We start from the raw sequence: 18,663 nt of genomic DNA, 5'->3' as shown, positions 1-18,663 counted from the left end.
GACATCACAGTCTGTTGCTGTGAAAATGAATGTTGAAGTCTCATTCTGACTTCAATGCAGATTAAAGCTGGACAGGAACAAAGCATGGGAAAGAGCAAGTTCCTGTACAAACACATTCTTTTAATAACTATGTGTGGGTACAATGAGCAAATCCTAAAAAAAATCAAATGAAAGGTGAATAGATTTATATTTTAAGCCTGCTTTATTTAAAAGGTTTCTCTTGCATGGAAGTTCTTCATGGTAAACTGCAAAAGCGAAAGGAAATGTGTGTGTGTTCTTTACTTCTCCTTATCCTCACCTTAACTTTAGGGCTTGTCTACATAGGGAAATTCAACAGCCAAACTACATCTGTATAATTATACCAAGAGAGTTATACTGGTATAACTTTCCCTATGGACACTTTTCTTCTGAAATACGAATAGTTTAAACTATACTAGAAAAAGCCATCTCCAAAACAACCTTAAACAAACTGGAAAAAGTCACTTTTATTCCAAAATAAGTGTCTCCACATGGGGAGTTATATAAGTGTGCATTCACACCTTTCCTTATACCAGTATAGCTTCCAGCCTAGACAGCCCTTAAACGCACTGGCTGAAATTCTGGCCCCTAGAAGTCAGTGAGAGTTTTGTCATTGACTTCACTAGGTCAGGATTTAACCCACTATCTCTTCCTCCTCAGAAGAGAGGCAGACGAGTTGCAGTTTAGGTTCCGCGCTACTGAGTTACCGTCAATGCAGCCCTCCAAAACTTACTAAGGTAATCGTCCAAAAATAAACAAAAAACTCATTTATTTTGAAAAAAAATATTATAAGGTGATTATAAACTGTAAAGTCCATAAACAATTCGATTTGCTCTTGCTGTTCACCTTTAAGGGGAACAAACACATTATATTACGGTCTGTGTAAGAACCACTAAATTTGGCCTTCACACAAATAGCATTAAAATCCCACTGTTGTCAAATGCAATGGAGACACATATCACAGGGCATAATTTGGCCCTTGCTGTTGACTCCCTTATGCTAGAAAGTGGAAATGCTTTTCTGCACCAAATAAAATTAACAGGAAAGGTTGGATAGTGTAACAAATACATTGGGAAAGAATGTTTAGAGCTATATACCAGCCTTCAATCTTGCACAAGACCCACACTAACATCACTAGAGGCTTTATATTGGGGTGGGCAAACTACTGCCTGGGGGCAACATTCGGCCCTTCAGACATTTTAATCTGGCCCTTAAGCTTCCGCCGGTGAGCGGGGTCGAGGGCTTTCCCTGCTTCGGTGCTCCAGCTGGGGAGTGGGATCAGGCGTTTGCCCACTATATGCATGCTGTGGCTCTGCATGGCTCCCGGAAGCAACAGCAGCATCTCTCCGTGCTGGCTCCGACGTGTAGGGGCAGCTCACTGGCCGGGAACCATGGCCAATGGGAGCTGCAGGGGCAGCACCAGTAGATGAGGTAGCGCGCAGAGTCGCCTGGCTGTGGATCCGTGTAGGAGCCGGAAGGGGGATATGCTCCTGCTTCCGGGAGCTGCCTGAGGTAAATGCTGCCTGGAGCCTGCACCTCTGACCCCCGCCTGCACCCCAACCCCCGGCCCCAGTCCTGATCCTCCTCCCACCCTCCAAATCCCTTGGTCCCAGCTGGAAGCACCCTTCTGCACCTCCCAACTCCTCATCCCCAGTCCCGCCCCAGAGCCCGCACCACCAGCCAGAGCCCTCACCCCCCCAATGCACACACCCCAACCCTCTGCCCCAGCCTGAGCTCCCTCCTACACCCTGAACTCCTCATTTCCAGCCCCATCACAGAGCCCACATCCTCCAGCCAGAGCCCTCACCTCCTCCCACATCCCAGCCCCCCAATTTTGTGAGCATTCATGGCCCACCACACAATTTCCATACCCAGATGTGGCCCTCGTGCCAAAAAGTTTGCCCACCCCAGCTTTATAGGGATTATCTTATAAAATACCACCTCATATTCATACTGATATTTTAATTTCATTATTAATATTGTGATATATATCAGGAACATCAACCAACTCCCACTGATTTCACAGTAAAAAGTGCATGGAATTATGCCGAGGATTTATTTGGTCCATAATCTTACTACCTTTACATATACCAAAAGAGATGTTTGTATAGTGACTGTATCTTAATCAACAGCTACAATAGACTTTATTTACACACATCATATCAATTGCCTGCATATGCTAGAAATAACATAATTCCTTCAAAGAAATCAAATTAGCAATGAGATCACTGAGACCACTGTCCACTACTATCCCCTTATAGTATTAAATTCCCTTAACCAAACTGACTTTATGAGAATAAACTAAGTGAGCCTCCAGAGAGTGCGAAGTATTGGACTTTTCATATCTAAGCTTATTATTCCTAATATCACAGAGAAACTTCTCTGAACTGGCCTTCTCCTTCCCAAATTCCCCATCTGAGCAGATGTCTCTCTTTTTCTTGCATTTACCTGTCAATCATGTTCACAGCTGAAATTTGATTTCTCTCCCGACAGTAACCTTAGATGAAATATTACCATAGGGGTCAGTCCAATCTCAACCTGGCCATAAAAGTTCATTAACTCCTCCTAGACCCAATATATATTTGTTTCAAAGTAATGGGATCTGTTTTTTCAACAATGCCTAACAGGACAACCAAAAAATATGCAAGTAAATGAAATTATTGTGTCTATTTTCCAGGCCAGGGTACATTGTGCCTATATGAGTCCTGTTCAATTATACATTATATTAAACACTTTTTTAAAACATGTCCATAGATAATTGAACAAAATTAGCAATGATTGCTCTTAGATTATTTAAAATAAAGAACTCTTGTTAGCAATGAGCTGATAGACAATACATTGCACCTGAGAAGTGAAAACAAGTATCTTGACTATGTTTAAAATTCCTATTCAAGCCTATTCAATATATGTAACATAATATACTCTGCAAGGACTCATATAAAAGTAGGGGTCAGATTTTCTTCTTGCTTAAAACGCCATAAATCAGTTGTAAATTTACTGATGTCAGTGAGATTACACCCATGTATAACTCATGTAAGTTGAGAGGAGAATCAGGTCACAAAATGTGTCTCTTATGAGGTTCTCCCCTGGCCCAGTCCTGCAGCCTATACCCAAGCAAAACACCTGCAAATGTCAATGGGAGTTTGACTTGCATGAATTCTACAGGATCAACCCCCCTTCTCCACACAGTCAGTCAAATTTTAAATAAAAATAAAACTCAGTTGCACTAGCTAATATTAAACAAAGCACTGTTAGTTTTTAACACCTCTTAATTGTTGATATAAGTGTTACAGGTTGTATTCTTGTCTAAAATAAGAGATTTCATAATTAAACTCACACAGAGATCTCTGTAATTGAAAATCCCATTTAAACCGCTTAGTGTTTTTTTACAGTTGAGCCTGATAATAAACAGATCCCGTGGACCATATGTCTGCCTGAATCTAAAGAGGTGTGTATGTGTGTGTGTATAAAAGTTTGATCTTCTCATTTTCATTAATATTGTATATTCTGTAAATGTGATAGACTGAATGGATGTGATTTGGAAGAGGAAGACAGCATCATGCTTCTCATTCAATTGGAAATTCTGGGCATGTACGTAAAACAATACAGAGATCTATCATTTTCATCAAAATTTGAGACAGATCTTTTGTAATCTCATACTCAACCTCCATAGCTAGTTTCTGAATGCCAGCATTTGAAGACAAAAAAATAAGATGTTTGCAAGGAATAAAATATAAATTATACCACATCGGAGACATGCTTAGTAAACAAAAGTAGAAAACACTCACATTGCCCATGTCACTTTTACACACCTGAATATGAGCCCAGTCTAACTTCCAAGGGTTATTAAGTAAGTTTCATATTAACAAACAAAACAAAACAGAGGAAAAAAACCCTCTTACTCAAGTATGCAAATGAAAATCAAAATGTACCTTTCTTTTTTTTTTTTTAACTTCAGGCAACAGGCATTTTCACATCACCGATGTAGAAGATTCTCTTGGGTACCTAATTTAGTAAATATATTAAAATAAACAAAACATAATTAATAAAGAATTTTAAAACACTGTCAAATATGTCACTTCTACTGATATTGTACAGAGCAGAACTGTTCTGATTGGATGTTAATTTAATTTCAGAGTCTTCTGTATTATTTATTAACAGTATTATAGTACTGATGAACTTAATGGAACACTGTTTAAAATTAAACAATTTTTAAATAGCATGCCTGGCCTTTATTCACATTAATAACAGGAGGATCCTAGTGATAGCACAATTATCTTAGTAAAACAAAAATACAATTTTTGTCTTGACAGTGAATATCAAACTACAATAGGCGAAAGCACTTAGTTTTCCTATAGTTTTCTTAAATAAAAATGTTTATTATTATTAGCTGTGCTAATGTAACTGGCAAAATAATTACCAATTTCTGTACATAGTCCATTATTTTCCGGACAGCAGTTTAATAACAAAACCAGAGCTGTCATTTCTCCCTACAGTTACTCACACTATACAAGTTCAGACTGTCAAAATATATTTAAAATCTAATTTTAAAAGATTCAACACAGTTACAATGAATCTTTGTACAATAAGTGAGATAAACCAGTGAGTCAATCTATGCTCTTTAAATATGGATATTTTGTTATGTTTATTACATCTAACTTTCTCCACTGGACTATACACACACTATGTATAAATATATACAGCCAGTATTCTGCGGGAAGTATAGCTGCAGCTACATTAATGTATTGTCATATCATGACATAAACATAGCAAGAAAAAATTGCATACCTGAGTTAAGATTGAAAAAAAAATCAAGACTATCTATGGGTTTATTTGGCATTTTAATTGCAAAACAGTGCTGCAGCTTATAAAAAAAATCAACTGTACAATTTGTGCCAACTAAATTATTATTCCACAATGTAAAGATCACTTTCAACATCAAACTGAATAGAGAGGCGTATTTAAAATTTTTCAAGCATGCCACTTAAAACAATGTTTCCGTGCAGTGGGAAATTTTACATTAGGTCATGTTTATTCAGAAATGTTTCAATCAAATCATGCATGTATACATATATAAATGCCCACATACACATTCATAGCAAAGCAGGACAGCTCCTTTTCAAGACAGCTCCTTTGCCTCCCTAACAATCTTGTTGATCCTGTCTGCTATTTTTGGAGAAAAGGGACAATGTCTCTTTATATGTAATATTTGGCATCCTGCCCAGGATCTCTTAAAGCCAGTGACTTTTTCAGACCTTTGGTGTAATTTTCCTCAAGATGACCTCTGCTCTCATGCCAGTTGATGAATCTGTCCTGTTATTAATGCATTTAGTTAGGAGGAATAGGTATTCAATTCTCACACCTGAAGCCCATCCAAAAAAGTGTTGTGGTCAGCCTGCTCCATTATCTTTAGTCTTTGATGAGGATATCCCTTATCTAGGACCACAATAGTTCAATCAATTCCAAGGAGAACTGAAACAGAGTGGACATGTATCTCACAGGCACAGTGCACGGAATCATTTAACAGGTTTATTTGAAGATCAGGTATTAATAAAAAGAGATTCCAAGAAACGCAGCACTAAAACAGCCTGGAGAGACTAAGCAGATTTATTAATTTAACACGGCTGATAACATTTCTTTTTCTTCTTCTTTTAATTTGACAGAGTTGGTACATGAGAGTTATCATTTAATAAATGTGCTCCTCTATAATGCGGTGTGTTAAAAAGGATTTTACAATAAAGGCTGCTGAAAGACTGTGCTCAGTTTAGAGACTGAATCTGGCGTGGCATGAATATACAATTTTAAGCAGATTTAATCTTATATTATTCCTGACTCGAGTGACTCTGCAGTAGGTCTCTTATCAAAAGTGAAGTCTGTTCATCTGACATTGCAAAACTGAAATGTATTGCAAACTCTGGCCTGGCTTCTTATGTATTACAGTACTTTCATCAGTGAATTAGGAAGCAGTTGGGGGTGAGTGAAGGGAGGGTGAGGAAAGGAACTGGATCTTTTTTTGTTTGTGTTACTTACCTTTCATCACTGCCAATGTTTCATTGCAAGGACCTCAAATGTTTGAGAAAGCTGGGACTCTTTTTAAAGAACACCACAACTTTAGGAACTGATATCCACACACAAAACTCACTTTTTAAAGTTAGTTCCCAAGACCTTGTAAATTTCCACTTTTGAAAGGGAAGGTTCTGGCTCCAGGTAGGATAATCAGCCTGTGTTAAAATGGAGCATTAAACTCTATCTCCGAGAGAGAGAGAAATTCATGGATTTGGAAAACTGTTCTTCTCCCAACTGCAAATGATTTACAAAGCATGCAGCCCAAGCCTCCCCCACCCTCCTGTCCTCCAACCACCAAGGCTCTGATCCCAAATCTAACTGAAAGACTCCCATTGACTTCAGCAGGCTTTGGATCAAGTTTAAGTGAACCCAGGTTATCAGACAGAAGAGGAAAAAGGGGGCCGAATCCAAAGAAAAGACCAGCACAGCTGGCTCCAGGAACGTACCTAAGGGATGATCAGTCAGCAGAAGGCCGCCTGCATGACACACCGGCGCTAAGGTTTGGACGGATGGATGGATCCCTCAGGAATTGAATTTAGACAACACACAAAAGCGGCGGCTTCCCTCCCCTCCGGCCCGCTGCAGAGCAGCCCCCGCCCTCCCCAGGGTGTAACACAGCCAGGCTGGGCCGCCCCGGAGCCCCCTTGACTGCCGTTGGGGAGGTGTGATCCGTCTGGGCCTGTTTGCTGGCACAACCCCCTGCCTGGGTGAACGCGGCCTCCTGCTACGCCCAGACACAGACCCCCCTATTCATGGGAGCTACCAGCCCCTGCGCCCCCCCTCCCCGGCTAGACTCATGGTGGCCGTGGGGTCCCCCTCCCCCTGCCCCACCGCTTCTGGTCTGGGCCGCCTCCTTCGCAGGCAGCCCCTTGGCTCCCCGCTGGGGGGTGGGGGGCTGCCCGTGCCCATTCGCCTCCGGGAGGGGCACTTCGCGCGAACACCTCCGGCTCGGCCAGGGATCGTGCCCACCAAGTTCGGGGCAAAGCCCCGGCAGAACGGAGCCGGTTCCCCGCCGCTCTGGCTCTGAGCGGCTTACGGGGGCGAACACGTGCCGGGAACCGCCGCCGCTCTCGCCCTGTCCTCGGGCGCTCGGGGAGGGTCGGGGCTAGCGGCCAGCCCCGGGCCCTTGCCCCTGCGCCGGGCCACCTGCTCCCCGCAGCGCGCCTGCCCCGGCAGCTGGGGCTGGGCTGGTCCCAGCGCCGCGCCGCGGAGGGTCTGTGTTCCTGGGAGGGGGCACAGGCTGCCCTCGGCGGAGCGGGGCGCGCGGGTCTGCGCCCTTTGGGCAGGGCACAGAGGGGGCTGGCAGACGCCGGCCGTAGTCGCTTTTAATGCCTTGGCCCCGTCTCCACTGCCGTCCGTGGGAACTCCCCCTCTTTGAGTTCCGTGGGAGCAGGATCGGGCCCTTCGCGGTCACGTTTCTGACGGGCCTGAGCCCTGACAGTGCCGGGGGGGAAATACACAAATGCTGTTTCCTCCCTCAGCTCAGTGTCCCGAGGGAATGACCTCTCCTGCTATCCGGATCGGAAACGGAGACCCAGACCGGAACCCATTTACACATCCGATCTCTCCACACCGCTTTACATTTACATAATAAAGTGGAGGGGAAAGGACCGAAACAGGAGACATAAACTTAAAAACTACGTCTGAGACCACGCGGGTTATAATCGCTCTGCCCTTTGCTTCAGTCCCCCCATATTGCAACCTCAGAGGTACTTCGGACAGTGTTTGGGATCTGTGGGTTAGTGTCAACAGGATGCTATTTAACCGGATTCAGATCAGGTATTTCATTTCCAGAAACATTCCGAGTCATAACAAAACTATTGATACACATCAACCCGCAGGCAGATGGTTACATTCAGGAATGCCCAATATACGTTGGAAGCAGAGAGTTTATTCGGGAGAAATTTGGGGAGGCGTTATTTAAGTGGTAGAGATTTTCTTGGGGAGGGGGAGTTTATTATTTTTGTTGGGAGTGGGGTGTCCTTTCTTTATTTTAAATAATCCAAGCCTGGATGTAAGAAGTCAAAAGGGAACAAAAATCTTTGCCATTCTGCAGCTGGCTAGGGCGTGACTGTAGATCCAAATTCTGGCGAACGCAAGCCTGGGAAATAAATGTGTATTGCTGGTCTGCCTGACAGCACAGAGGCTTCGAGGACGCTTGTAAAACCCAGGCGGTGAGGGAGGGTAACGGTTGGCCAGATCACGCATTGAAATGGGGGTGTTGAGCCCCGTTACGCCTCCATACACAGCCATTAACATTTTGTTTTAAAAGGGAAAAGCTGCTGAGAAGATTTTTCGGGGCTGTACTTCTTTATACATTAACAATTGAGAGACCATGAGTGACACTTCATCCTCTGACCCCGCTGGAAACTTTAGACACTGCTTGATTTGTCTCTTTGCTCTATGCCGGTGGAAAAGAGACTTCTAGCAAACTTGTGCTCTGCCTTCCATTCCTTCCATGCAAGGTGTCTGGTGGGGATGTATTTAGAAGGCAAACACGTCAAGGTATACAGTACTTAAACTCAAGCGCTTATGCAGGCAGGGCAATCTTCATCAGTATAACTCACTGCCAAAACCACAGGCCTAGAGTATTTCACTGCAGTGTAAGAAACTGCACTGTTTTCGAGTTGAGGACCAGAAATGTGGGCACAGCACGCTGGCAACTCATAATTTTGGTGAGTAATCAGCGATAACAAGCTGCCCTCAAGCCCACTGCCAAATTATGGATGCAGATCAAGGTGATGGTGACTAAGATAGTAGGAGTTTAACTGATAAGCTGTAAGTATCAGCACACACATCTACCCCCGCGTGTTACTTAGCGCTCGCATCCATCGCTTTCTTCTTGGAATAGTTTGCATTGTCCTGGTCTTGAGTTCACAAATCTGAGTGCACTCACCCTCCAAAGAGTGGTAAGCCTTATTTTGGGTTCTCCTCCACCACCAATTCCAGTCTATACTGACTGTCCTACGGTAACAGTGGAGTGTACAGCAATAAAAGCTATTGATCTGCATCCACTGAGCCTGCTAAATTCATTAGAAAGTGCTAAAACTGTAGTGTATGAATGCTCAACTGTTTCTCTGAAAAAATTAGTTCTTTAAACAACCTCCCACCTTTTTGTGTCCTGTTGTACTAGCTTGTGCTATTTATAACCAGATGTGCATTTAAAATAAATGTTATGTGGATACAGGCAACCTGAGTGTATGTAAAGATGTGTTAAGCATGCAAAATATATTACATTTGCCACAGCAACAACTGGAATCTCCATGTTTTATGGAATCTACTGACAACATGACATTAGTGATTTTAAAGGAGAAAATGTTTATTTAAAACCTTCACTACTGAAAAAAAAAGTATTTTTGTATGTGGAATTTTTAAATCCAAACATCTGAACAGGTGTCAGAAACAGTGAGTCCATTTAGTTCAGCTGATGATCTTAGGAATAAATACAGAGGATTTCCTTTCAAAGCTGCACATGCTGAAATGACACCAATGTGGTTCTGGCATCTGAGCAGATAATTCTGATATATGCATCATTTCCTCCCTAAATCCAGGAAGCAGCAGTACTCTATGTCTGATATTATGTCAGATAAATTGGTATTAAAAACTATGAATGATTCTTGATCAAGAACTTCTCACATACTGCGGGGTGCCGGGAATACGGGGAAATGAAGCAGTTGTGCCAAAGTTAGTCCAAAAGAGAAAGATTTTTAAAAGAAGAGCTTTTATTGTGGGGTAAATAGAAAAGGGAAGTAGCCTTTCTAATAAGTAAAGCCACATTTTTATTGTTGTTGAACAAAATGAGTAAACAGCACAGTTGCAGAGAGTTATTAAAGAAAAATACACTCAGGTGGCTAGGAATATTTTCCCCTTTTCAGATGTGATCCTGTGTGCAGAGGCAGGGAAAATACTGTAGTACAAACACAAAAATATTTCACTCTACTAAGCTGAACCCTTGATGTTGGGAAGGGGGTTATGCTACATTTTAGAAAAAGCTTAAGAGTTGGGGGTGTTTTGTATCGCACTGAACCACATTTCAAACTGAGCAAAGGGTCACCTCTTTTGTGCACATCTTATTGAACATTCTTTGCAATGCAAGTAATAAATGAGAAAGAACCATAGAGCGATGGCAGAAATGGGACACTGTTAACGATGTGGAGAGTAAGAACTAACTCTTTTGACATATGGGGCCATATCTCCTTACTTAGGCAAAGCTTCCACTGATTTCAGTAAGAGATTTACATGAGTGAGAAGTCAGTAAAGGGTTCAGACTCCTGCTCCCCATTCAAATCAACGGGAATTTTGTCACTGAGTTTAAGTGAAAGGCTTAGCAGGATACAGGCCAGAATGCTCCAAGCAAGGGGTGATTAATGAATATAGGTTATTCAGAGCAGATCTGTTCCAATTAGTTCTCAGCAAGCAGTTCTGCTGGAAAGTTGTGATCTCCCCTTAAATTCACACAGAACCCCAATAGGTGGTTTGCTTTGGTGGTTATTAAAACTTGCTTGTAGTGGGTTTTTTTTTTCTTTAGTTGCAATGTAACAGTGTTTCAGACAGAGATTCAAATACAGCCTAAGGAAGACAATGCATTTTAAGTCTGAAGTAAAGACTGATATGTTACGTTCATGGGCTAGGAAAAAGACCAGCCTTCTCTCTGTTGGAGTGTGTACAGAGTATTTTTTCCCTCTGACAATCTATTTCTTGGAAGGCTTTTCTTAGCTCAGTTCATAAAACCTTTACCTATACTGTGGGTGTACTAAAACCAGCGAAGCAAAACCCAGAAAGAGCAATGTTTCATTTGCTCTATCACCTCTTCTTGGACTCAAAATCCTGTTGTAAACCTAGTAACTGCTTACACCTTTTCATGTTACTAAACTGTAAGATCAGTTGTATTAAGGGGGTTAATATTGTGCCACAAATTGATTACACATAAGAGGGGCTCTGCATCTGTGCCTGAGAAACTAGCTGCAGTGTATTAGTTTAAAAGGTAATTTTAAATGTAAGGTGCTTATCAGTTTACTGAAAATATCAATATTTGTGAATTCTTTGGAATAATTCAGTCCCCAAGTGACTGCCATGAAAAATGTAGGCACTAATAGAGGTTTAAACATTTCAAGAAGGAGAAAAAGTTGCTATCTTTATGAGAGCAGATAATTTTCTAATCAGCCAATAGCAGCTAGTTTACCCTCAGATTACATATTAACTAGAATATGAAGCTCCAATTAACCAGAATATGGAGCTTGAACCATTACTCAAATTGTGGTGTAACAGAAGGTCAAATGCCAAAGGGCACTCCATTGACTTCGTGTTCAGGAGGAGGGGCGAATAGAGAACAGAACTGGTTAACACCAGGGACCAGTTCCAAAGCTCCATAAAAGTTTCCCATTGAAAGGACTCATTCTACTACCACTAAAGTATTTGCCATTGACTTTAATGGGAGCTGATTCAGTCAGAAATCAATGCTTGATCTCCCCCCTCGATGTGACTGTTGACACAACCTGTTGTGTTTTAAGGGAAACTTGGCCTTCCTGAGCAGAGAGCATGACTTAGGGTCCGATCCTTCAGTGCTGACCTGAAATCAGTGAGAACTCTGCCTGAGTAAACAGCGCAAGACCCAACCTGGAGCAGTTTCTCTGAGAAACAGCTGTTTCTCTCTCACCTCTACCCCAAGAACAGAATTCTGGTGCAGTTTGCTGTGATGTTTTAAATTCCACTCTCTCCATATACTGGGGGTTATTTTATAACTTAGAAGAAATTTATAAATAGTGTTGGTTTTTATGAGCCTGAGATAAAGCTAAATTCAAGTGAAGCTGTAACATTCTTCAGAGAGGCCTAAGTTTTTCAAATGAACTACAAAGTTAATCCTATTCAAATACTGGAGAAAATGCTATGAAAACCTCTAGACTTAAAATAACTGGGTCAATTGTCTTAGGAGACATTCAAAGCTGAAAATGTCCTTTGGTATGCAGAACTATAATAACGAGCACACCTTTGGACCTTAACATTTTTTAGCAAATTAACCTTTTTGAGTGTTTGTTTAGGACAAATAACTTGAAAGTCCTTCGATTTTTTTTATTTTTCCCTCCTAAATTCACTGAACCTTCTAAGGCCTGTGGCTGACAAGAAAACCATAATGTGGAAAAGGAAGGGGAGGAAGGTTAGAATGGGGTATCTGCCAAATGTCCAAAATTCTTTATCTTGAACATTAAATGAATATATGACAAGAAAAACCTGATGCACTGTCATCTCTTACTACACACAAACTGTTCTGCTTGGATCAGATGATAAGAGGATGTTAAATCGTCCCTTTCACTTCACTCCATCATAAAACAATCAAAATCTAGGTCCATATCGAGTCATCAGGTTTTTCAGCAGAACTTCCCTTTGAGATCAATGGCTTGAAATTGATGGCATGATATGACTCATAGCAACTAAGGCTCTCTAAGTCATTACAAAACTGAGAAATTATACCAAGTACCTGAAAGATCACGTTTTTCACCTACCTGACATATAACTAATTTCTAGTGGGTGATAATTTTCCACTTTACATATAACTGGCCACTAACTTCTCTTCTCCTTTTTATCAGTGGGTTCAACTCTTGTATCAGCATCACTTCCTTGCAATGTATTAGGCTTAGATACTGCTTTCATAGTTAACTTTTTAAACTACACACTAAAAAACTGAGTACAGAATCAAAAAAATGCAGTTTATTATTGTAGATTATTCTCTCTTTTGATATAACCATAAAGTTGAAAATGAAAGAAAAGCACATAAGAACATCACACGTGGTTAGTAACTCAAGATATAAAACAATTTTGCACAGCAAAATATGTAAAAGAAAAAGTAACTGACAAGATTTTTTTATATTTATTGTGGTAAGATTTACTTTCCATTTTTTTTAAAAGACAGGATATCAGTCCCTGAAAATAAAATTTACTGGTTATTGCCTTTAAAACTGTGGAATTTTTGAAGTTACAGAAAATCCAGTTCTGCACCACAATACAACTGTAAAAAAATCTGCATCATCTTAAAACTGTGCAGTAATGCCATCTTTATAACTGCATAAACTGTATTAGCGTTCTAAACAGGTTTGTCTTTTTTTTTTATATGCTTGCAGGTTATATCTTAGTGCAATTCAGTCCCAAATACTTCAATTTTGAAAAAAGAAAATACATTTTGAATGTAAAATACCCCTATAGATATAAACAGGGGTGCCTCCCCCTTTTAATACTTTGGTTTTCAAATACAGTTAGTGGTATAGCGAGGACTACATATACCCAACTTATATTTAAGTTGCAAGCACATGCTGCATAAGCTACTCTTAAAAAACAGTCCCGTTGCAAATTCTACCCCCCTTTACATCACAACAAGTAAACAATTTAGTGCATCAATCTTTTTGTTTTTAAATCTACATCTAAACAGACCTAACTCTTTCAAATTTATCTATAACATTCCTTTATCTGTAGCATACATTTTAACTGGGCGTACAGATGATAAAAACTAGAATTAAATTATATACTAGGAACCCAGAGCATTCACATTTGACAATGACCAGATGCAAAAGAAAAAAGGAAATAAACTTGGGGCAGTTCACGTAAAAATAAAGTTTAGACTGCTTTAGGCAACAGCATGGTTTTAAAGTCCCCAAATTGAGAAGCGATTTAAAAAAAACAAAAAAACCCCACATCTTTCCAAAGTTCCGTTTGTTTTTTTTTTGCCACATTGGGTTATCAGAATCCATTCTGGCATTTTTTAAAACAGGGAATGCTTCAGTGCATTTAAAAGGAAGTCTGAAGTTTTGAGTAACTCAAAGCAGTTTTAGAGCAGATGCAAACTTTAATGGGGAGGAAGAGGAGGAGGAAGATCAAAGGTTGCACTTTTTTGCTTTCAACTCAAAAAAGTGATGAGGCAATAAAACAAAAGGATGAATGCCATGCCATAATAGTCTCCAAAAGTCCATTTCCAAGCAAAAGAAAAAAAATAATTATACCATACATGTCCAGCATGCAGGGTGTTTTATTAATATAATGTCTCTTTTTCATAGTCCATTGTTGCTAAGACAAAATAGCAAGCATAATGCATGAGATGAGTATGGGATCTAATGGCAGACTAGAAGTCTCATGTTTGGCAGATTAAGGCCAAAACTCACATGAACACACTGAAGGCTGATGCAGGCTTGATTTTGGCAGGTTGATCTAGGTACATCTCTAGTTTAGCACAACAACGCTAAAAACTGATGGAATTCAGCAAGCTGGAGTCTAAAAAATTCACATTGTTTTTGTATTTTTTGTATTTTTTTGTTTTTTTATTATTATTATTATTTTTTTTGCAAAGCTCAAATCTCATATGAAGAATTCAGGATGGCAAAAAAAACCTTTTTACTTTTTTGGACACAGCAAGGTCAAAAGAAAAAAAACCCTCATGAACTTAAAAAAATATAATGTGGATGGCAGGTTTCAAAGAAGAACAAACTTCATATGAAGAACTGAGTTGGTGGCAAGTTGGATCTTATGTTTAAAAAAAAAACACAATTGCAAGCCCCCACAAAAATAAAACAGAAAAAGAAACTCATGTAGAACTTTAGGTTGGCCAACAATGAGCCAGACCCATCTTAAAAAAAACAACGTTGTTGTTTTTTTTTGTTTGTTTTTAATTGTTTCGAGTTTAAAAAAATATAAGGTGGCAAGCTTGGTTGTTGATCTAGCAAGCCCCCAACAATAACTCACATGGAGAACTTTATTTAAGGTGGCAAGGCTGTTGGAACTCACATGAAAAACTCTGGAGAGGAAGGGTTGTCGCTGCTGGATCCGTTTTCTCTGAAGCCATTGCTGACCAGCTTCTCATATTTTTCCTTGTAGGCGTCCCTCTCCCGGACCAGCCTGGAGATCTCTTGCTTTAGGTGCTCTACTTGCTGCAGCAGCTGGTTCTTCTCTGACTCCAGGACGTGCCTTTGCTGGACCCGCTTGAAGCGACAGGACTGGGCATAGCCTCTGTTTTTGAGGGTCCTCCTCTTCTGTTTCAGCCGGATCACCTCTTCCTTGCTCACCCCTCGGAGCTGCCTGTTCAGCTCCCTCACCGACATGGTCACCAGCTGCTCATCCGAGAAGCGGTCGTCGAAATGCAGGCTGCTGCTGTGGTGCTGGTGGTGCAGACCCCCTCCACCACCTCCTCCCCCGGTGCTGCTGCTGCTGCTGCTGCTGCTGGATTGCACGCTGCCCGGCTGCTGGTGGTGGTGGTGCCCAGCCGGGTGGTGATGGTGGTGGTAGTGGGGAGCCCCGTTCTGAGCCGCGGCTGCAGCGATCACTGCGGAGACCACGGCGGCGGCAGAGCCCATCTCTTCCCCGGGCATGGAGCCCCCAGTGCCGGCCGCGGCGGCGGCCAGCTGCTGCCCTCTAGCATAGCCATCGAAGCTGCTCTGGAGCTGGTGGTGGCTGCTGTTGATCAGCGCTTCCACCGCGTCTTCGGGGCTGAATCCCAACGCCTCTGGGTTGAGCTGCTGCGGGTAGCCGGTCATCCAGTAATAATCTTCCAGGTGGGTCTTCTGGTCCGTGCCAGAGCCCGGGCTGGGCGCCGAGAAGCTCGGGGAAGGGGGCACCGAGCTGCAGGGCGTGCTCATCGGGGTGGAAGAGAGCGATCCCCCAGCGATCAAGCGGCCGCACTGGCTGATAATGCGATCGGTCTCCACCGGCTCCTTTTTCACTTCAAACTTCATCAGATCGAAGTCATTAACATATTCCATGGCCAGGGGACTGGTGGGCAGGTCGGAGTTGCTCATTGCCAGTTCTGATGCCATCCTTTTGCTGCTGACAGTCCTCCAGAAAGGGTGCGCACCAGGAGCGAGGGGACTACTCTGAGTTGCAACCGGGTGAGCCAGCTTGATTATTTGCAATATCTATTTTCCTTCTTTCTCTCCACCAGCCCTTTGCAACCTTCGCTCCAATTTGCACCGACTGTTTCTCTCTCTCTCTCTTTATTATCCTTTGCAGAGCCTATAGTATTGATGATGCATCAGAGCGGGTTGCTCTTTCTATTCGCCTTTTGCATAAAGGTTGGTTCTCTTTTGCAGCTTGGCAAACTGCAGCTGGAATTGTTAGTTGTTGCTGCAAAGGTGGCTTTATGATTATTTTTTAACACTTCATGATGTCTTTCCTCTGGTCTTTTTCATGCAAAGTGCAAACCGAGAAGAGGTTCATCGGAGAACAGGAGGAGGGGAAAAATACTGAAGGATAAATTAAAACAAAAAAAAGAGAAGAAATTAAGTCGGCGTGATAACCAAAATATTTTTTCTTTCAAAAAAAAAAAAGAAAGAAAAAACGGAACCCCAAAGCTACAGCAAGAAGATGAAAAACATTTTAAAGGTCTCATCCAGCAGTAGAGTTTAAAAGCATTGCTGAGTTTTATAGCAGTCCTGACGTCAGCTTTCAGTCTGGACCAATGGGGTGCTTCAATCTCAGTCCTTATTAGCATAATAGTATAGAAACAAGGAAACTTTTCGAAGCTGTCAATCAGGGGCCAATCAGCTGACTGTCAGCTGGGTCTAAACTTTTAACTCTTTCTTGACCATACCCTTGCACTCGGTTTCACATGGGCTTAATGTTTAGCACCTGAGTTGAGAGAGAAAATATTAGGGAATTCAGGAAATTCAGTGGGTTTTTTCTTGCATTGTTTTTAATAGGAAAGCATAAACGTAGCCTCCTTAAAACTCTTGCTGTTTTCTCTTTCTCTGCATGCCATGCTTAAGCATTTATATGTGACAGATTTGTTTAGTAACTTGTTTCTCATAGTGCACTTTTTTTTTTAAATAAAACACCTGATGCTACCTAAGCCATCCTCGGGCGGAAGGGGTAGGAGGCCCTTCTCTTGCTGTGGGGAACAGTGTACCGAGAAACGCAGAGACTTTCGCTAAAAGGCGGGGATGGGTTTAGGAGGGGAGTCTGGAAATGGGGAGCGAAGGTAAGTGTAAAGTTAAGGGGGGGGGCAGGCACCTTTTGAAATACTGGATTTAAGAGACTGGCACTGGGTCCATCATAGAGAAACTTACTTTCAGTGCATGTTGATGAAGGAAGCAATTGAAACTCTGGTCCCGTCCCCCCAGCAGGGCTGGTAAAGTAACAGCAGAGCCTGGGCGGCAGCAGCAGCAGCAGAAAGGCTAGGAAGAGTTAACTCCGCGGAGGAGCGCAGCAAAGCCCAGCGATCCCTCCTGCAGACTTCGGCCACACCGTGGCCTTTGCCTCCTGTCTCGTGCACGCGCAAAATATAATCTGATCCCCGCCTAGCCGGGGTTCGGGCCACTTGCACGCTCACGTTAAAGTGAATAACTTTGGACTTGATCATGACACTCAGCCCTCCCCCACCCATCCTACATCATCAAGGGGTTACACGTTCGGCAAAGCTGCTTGCCACCCAACCAGGGGCTCCTGTCCCCACTTCAGTGTTGATAATGACCCCCAGTCCCCGAATCGATTGCTGTTTGCCCTTGTGCGAACAAATCAAACTAAACTCCAGGGTAGGCTCAGATTCTAAAGAGAGGGGCAAGTCTGGGAGAGGAGATTTGGATTGGAGAGGCTGGGAAAGATCTGTATCTATAAACGCAGCTATTGTATGCAGAACCCCAGCAGCGCCCCTTTAGACTGTTGATCTGTTTAATTAATTTAATACATTTAGAGCTAATTATATTTATTTTATTTTATTTTTTTGTTGTAAAAACTGAAAGCAAATTGGGAAGGAAGAGTGAAAACCACGGTGGATGTGCTTGGTTTAAACCTCGACAGCGCCACCTTTCGGCAAAGGTCAGTTTACTCTTGATCCATATCCAGTTTTGTTGATCAGCCAGCTTTCTTGTAGTGTAAGTGCAGAAAAGTTTATGTAGCACATTAACTCTGTCATTAACTCTCACAACAGTGGAATTCACGTGCCTGCCAATCAGGCTGTTCCCTAGGCTACTGTAATAAAGGCAACTAGGTCACCTCATCTAAAGAGCTGGCTTCTCAGTTTAACAAAGGGGGAAGAGACAAGGGGCTATGCTGGTAATGTTACTGCACAGGGTCCTTTTGTGGTATCCTGAAGTAAGACAAAAAAGAAATCTTTAAAATTGCCAGCCTTGATTTTCAACTGACTTCATGGCAGTAGCAATAGAATTAAAGTTACTTGTAAGTCAGTGATAAATGAGTTGTCTGTAGTAAGTAAGATTAAGTGCAGTGCTATAAAGTTGTTTATCTGAGAAGTAAGTCTAAGAAACCTGACTTCTGACACTTAGTCATATATTAAACTAGCTTATTGAACATTGCACTTCAGAACCTTTCTTCTTCCCCTGGCCTTCCCACTCTCCTGCCTCTCATAATTTGCTATTTATAACAATTCCAAGAATATTACTCCATATTTTTTTCCACCAGTTGTGGAAATCATCATTTTCAAAAACCAAAGAATCTCCGCCTGGGAAGTAGGACATAGGTAGTAGGTTTACAGTAGATAACATCTCATGATTATGCCATTATGATTATCAGCTCCAGTATTAGCATCTGAACGTCATACAGTTTATATTGCTACTGACACTTAAAAGAAGTTTATCATAGCATAGATTT

At 41.9% G+C, this 18,663-nt stretch overlaps 1 protein-coding gene across 1 annotated transcript in view; it reads right to left on the bottom strand.

Annotated features, from left to right (window-relative positions):
- MAF (MAF bZIP transcription factor) overlaps positions 1–16,381 on the bottom strand; it is a 231,737-nt gene extending 215,356 nt beyond the window's left edge. Inside the window, exons 1-2 of the mRNA XM_050922888.1 lie at positions 14,851–16,381; positions 3,951–4,023 (exon numbers count right to left, since the gene is read on the bottom strand). Of these exons, the coding sequence (XP_050778845.1) occupies positions 3,990–4,023; positions 14,851–15,875 (1,059 nt within the window). The 5' untranslated portion in view covers positions 15,876–16,381 and the 3' untranslated portion in view covers positions 3,951–3,989. The remainder of the gene's footprint in view (positions 1–3,950; positions 4,024–14,850) is intronic.
- Positions 16,382–18,663: the final 2,282 nt, after the last annotated feature.

This window comes from Gopherus flavomarginatus, chromosome 14, assembly GCF_025201925.1.
Source record: "Gopherus flavomarginatus isolate rGopFla2 chromosome 14, rGopFla2.mat.asm, whole genome shotgun sequence".
Classification (NCBI taxonomy): Eukaryota; Metazoa; Chordata; order Testudines; family Testudinidae; genus Gopherus; species Gopherus flavomarginatus.
The sequence above is the reverse complement of the archived record's forward strand: the minus strand, read 5'-3'. Positions and strand labels throughout refer to the sequence as shown.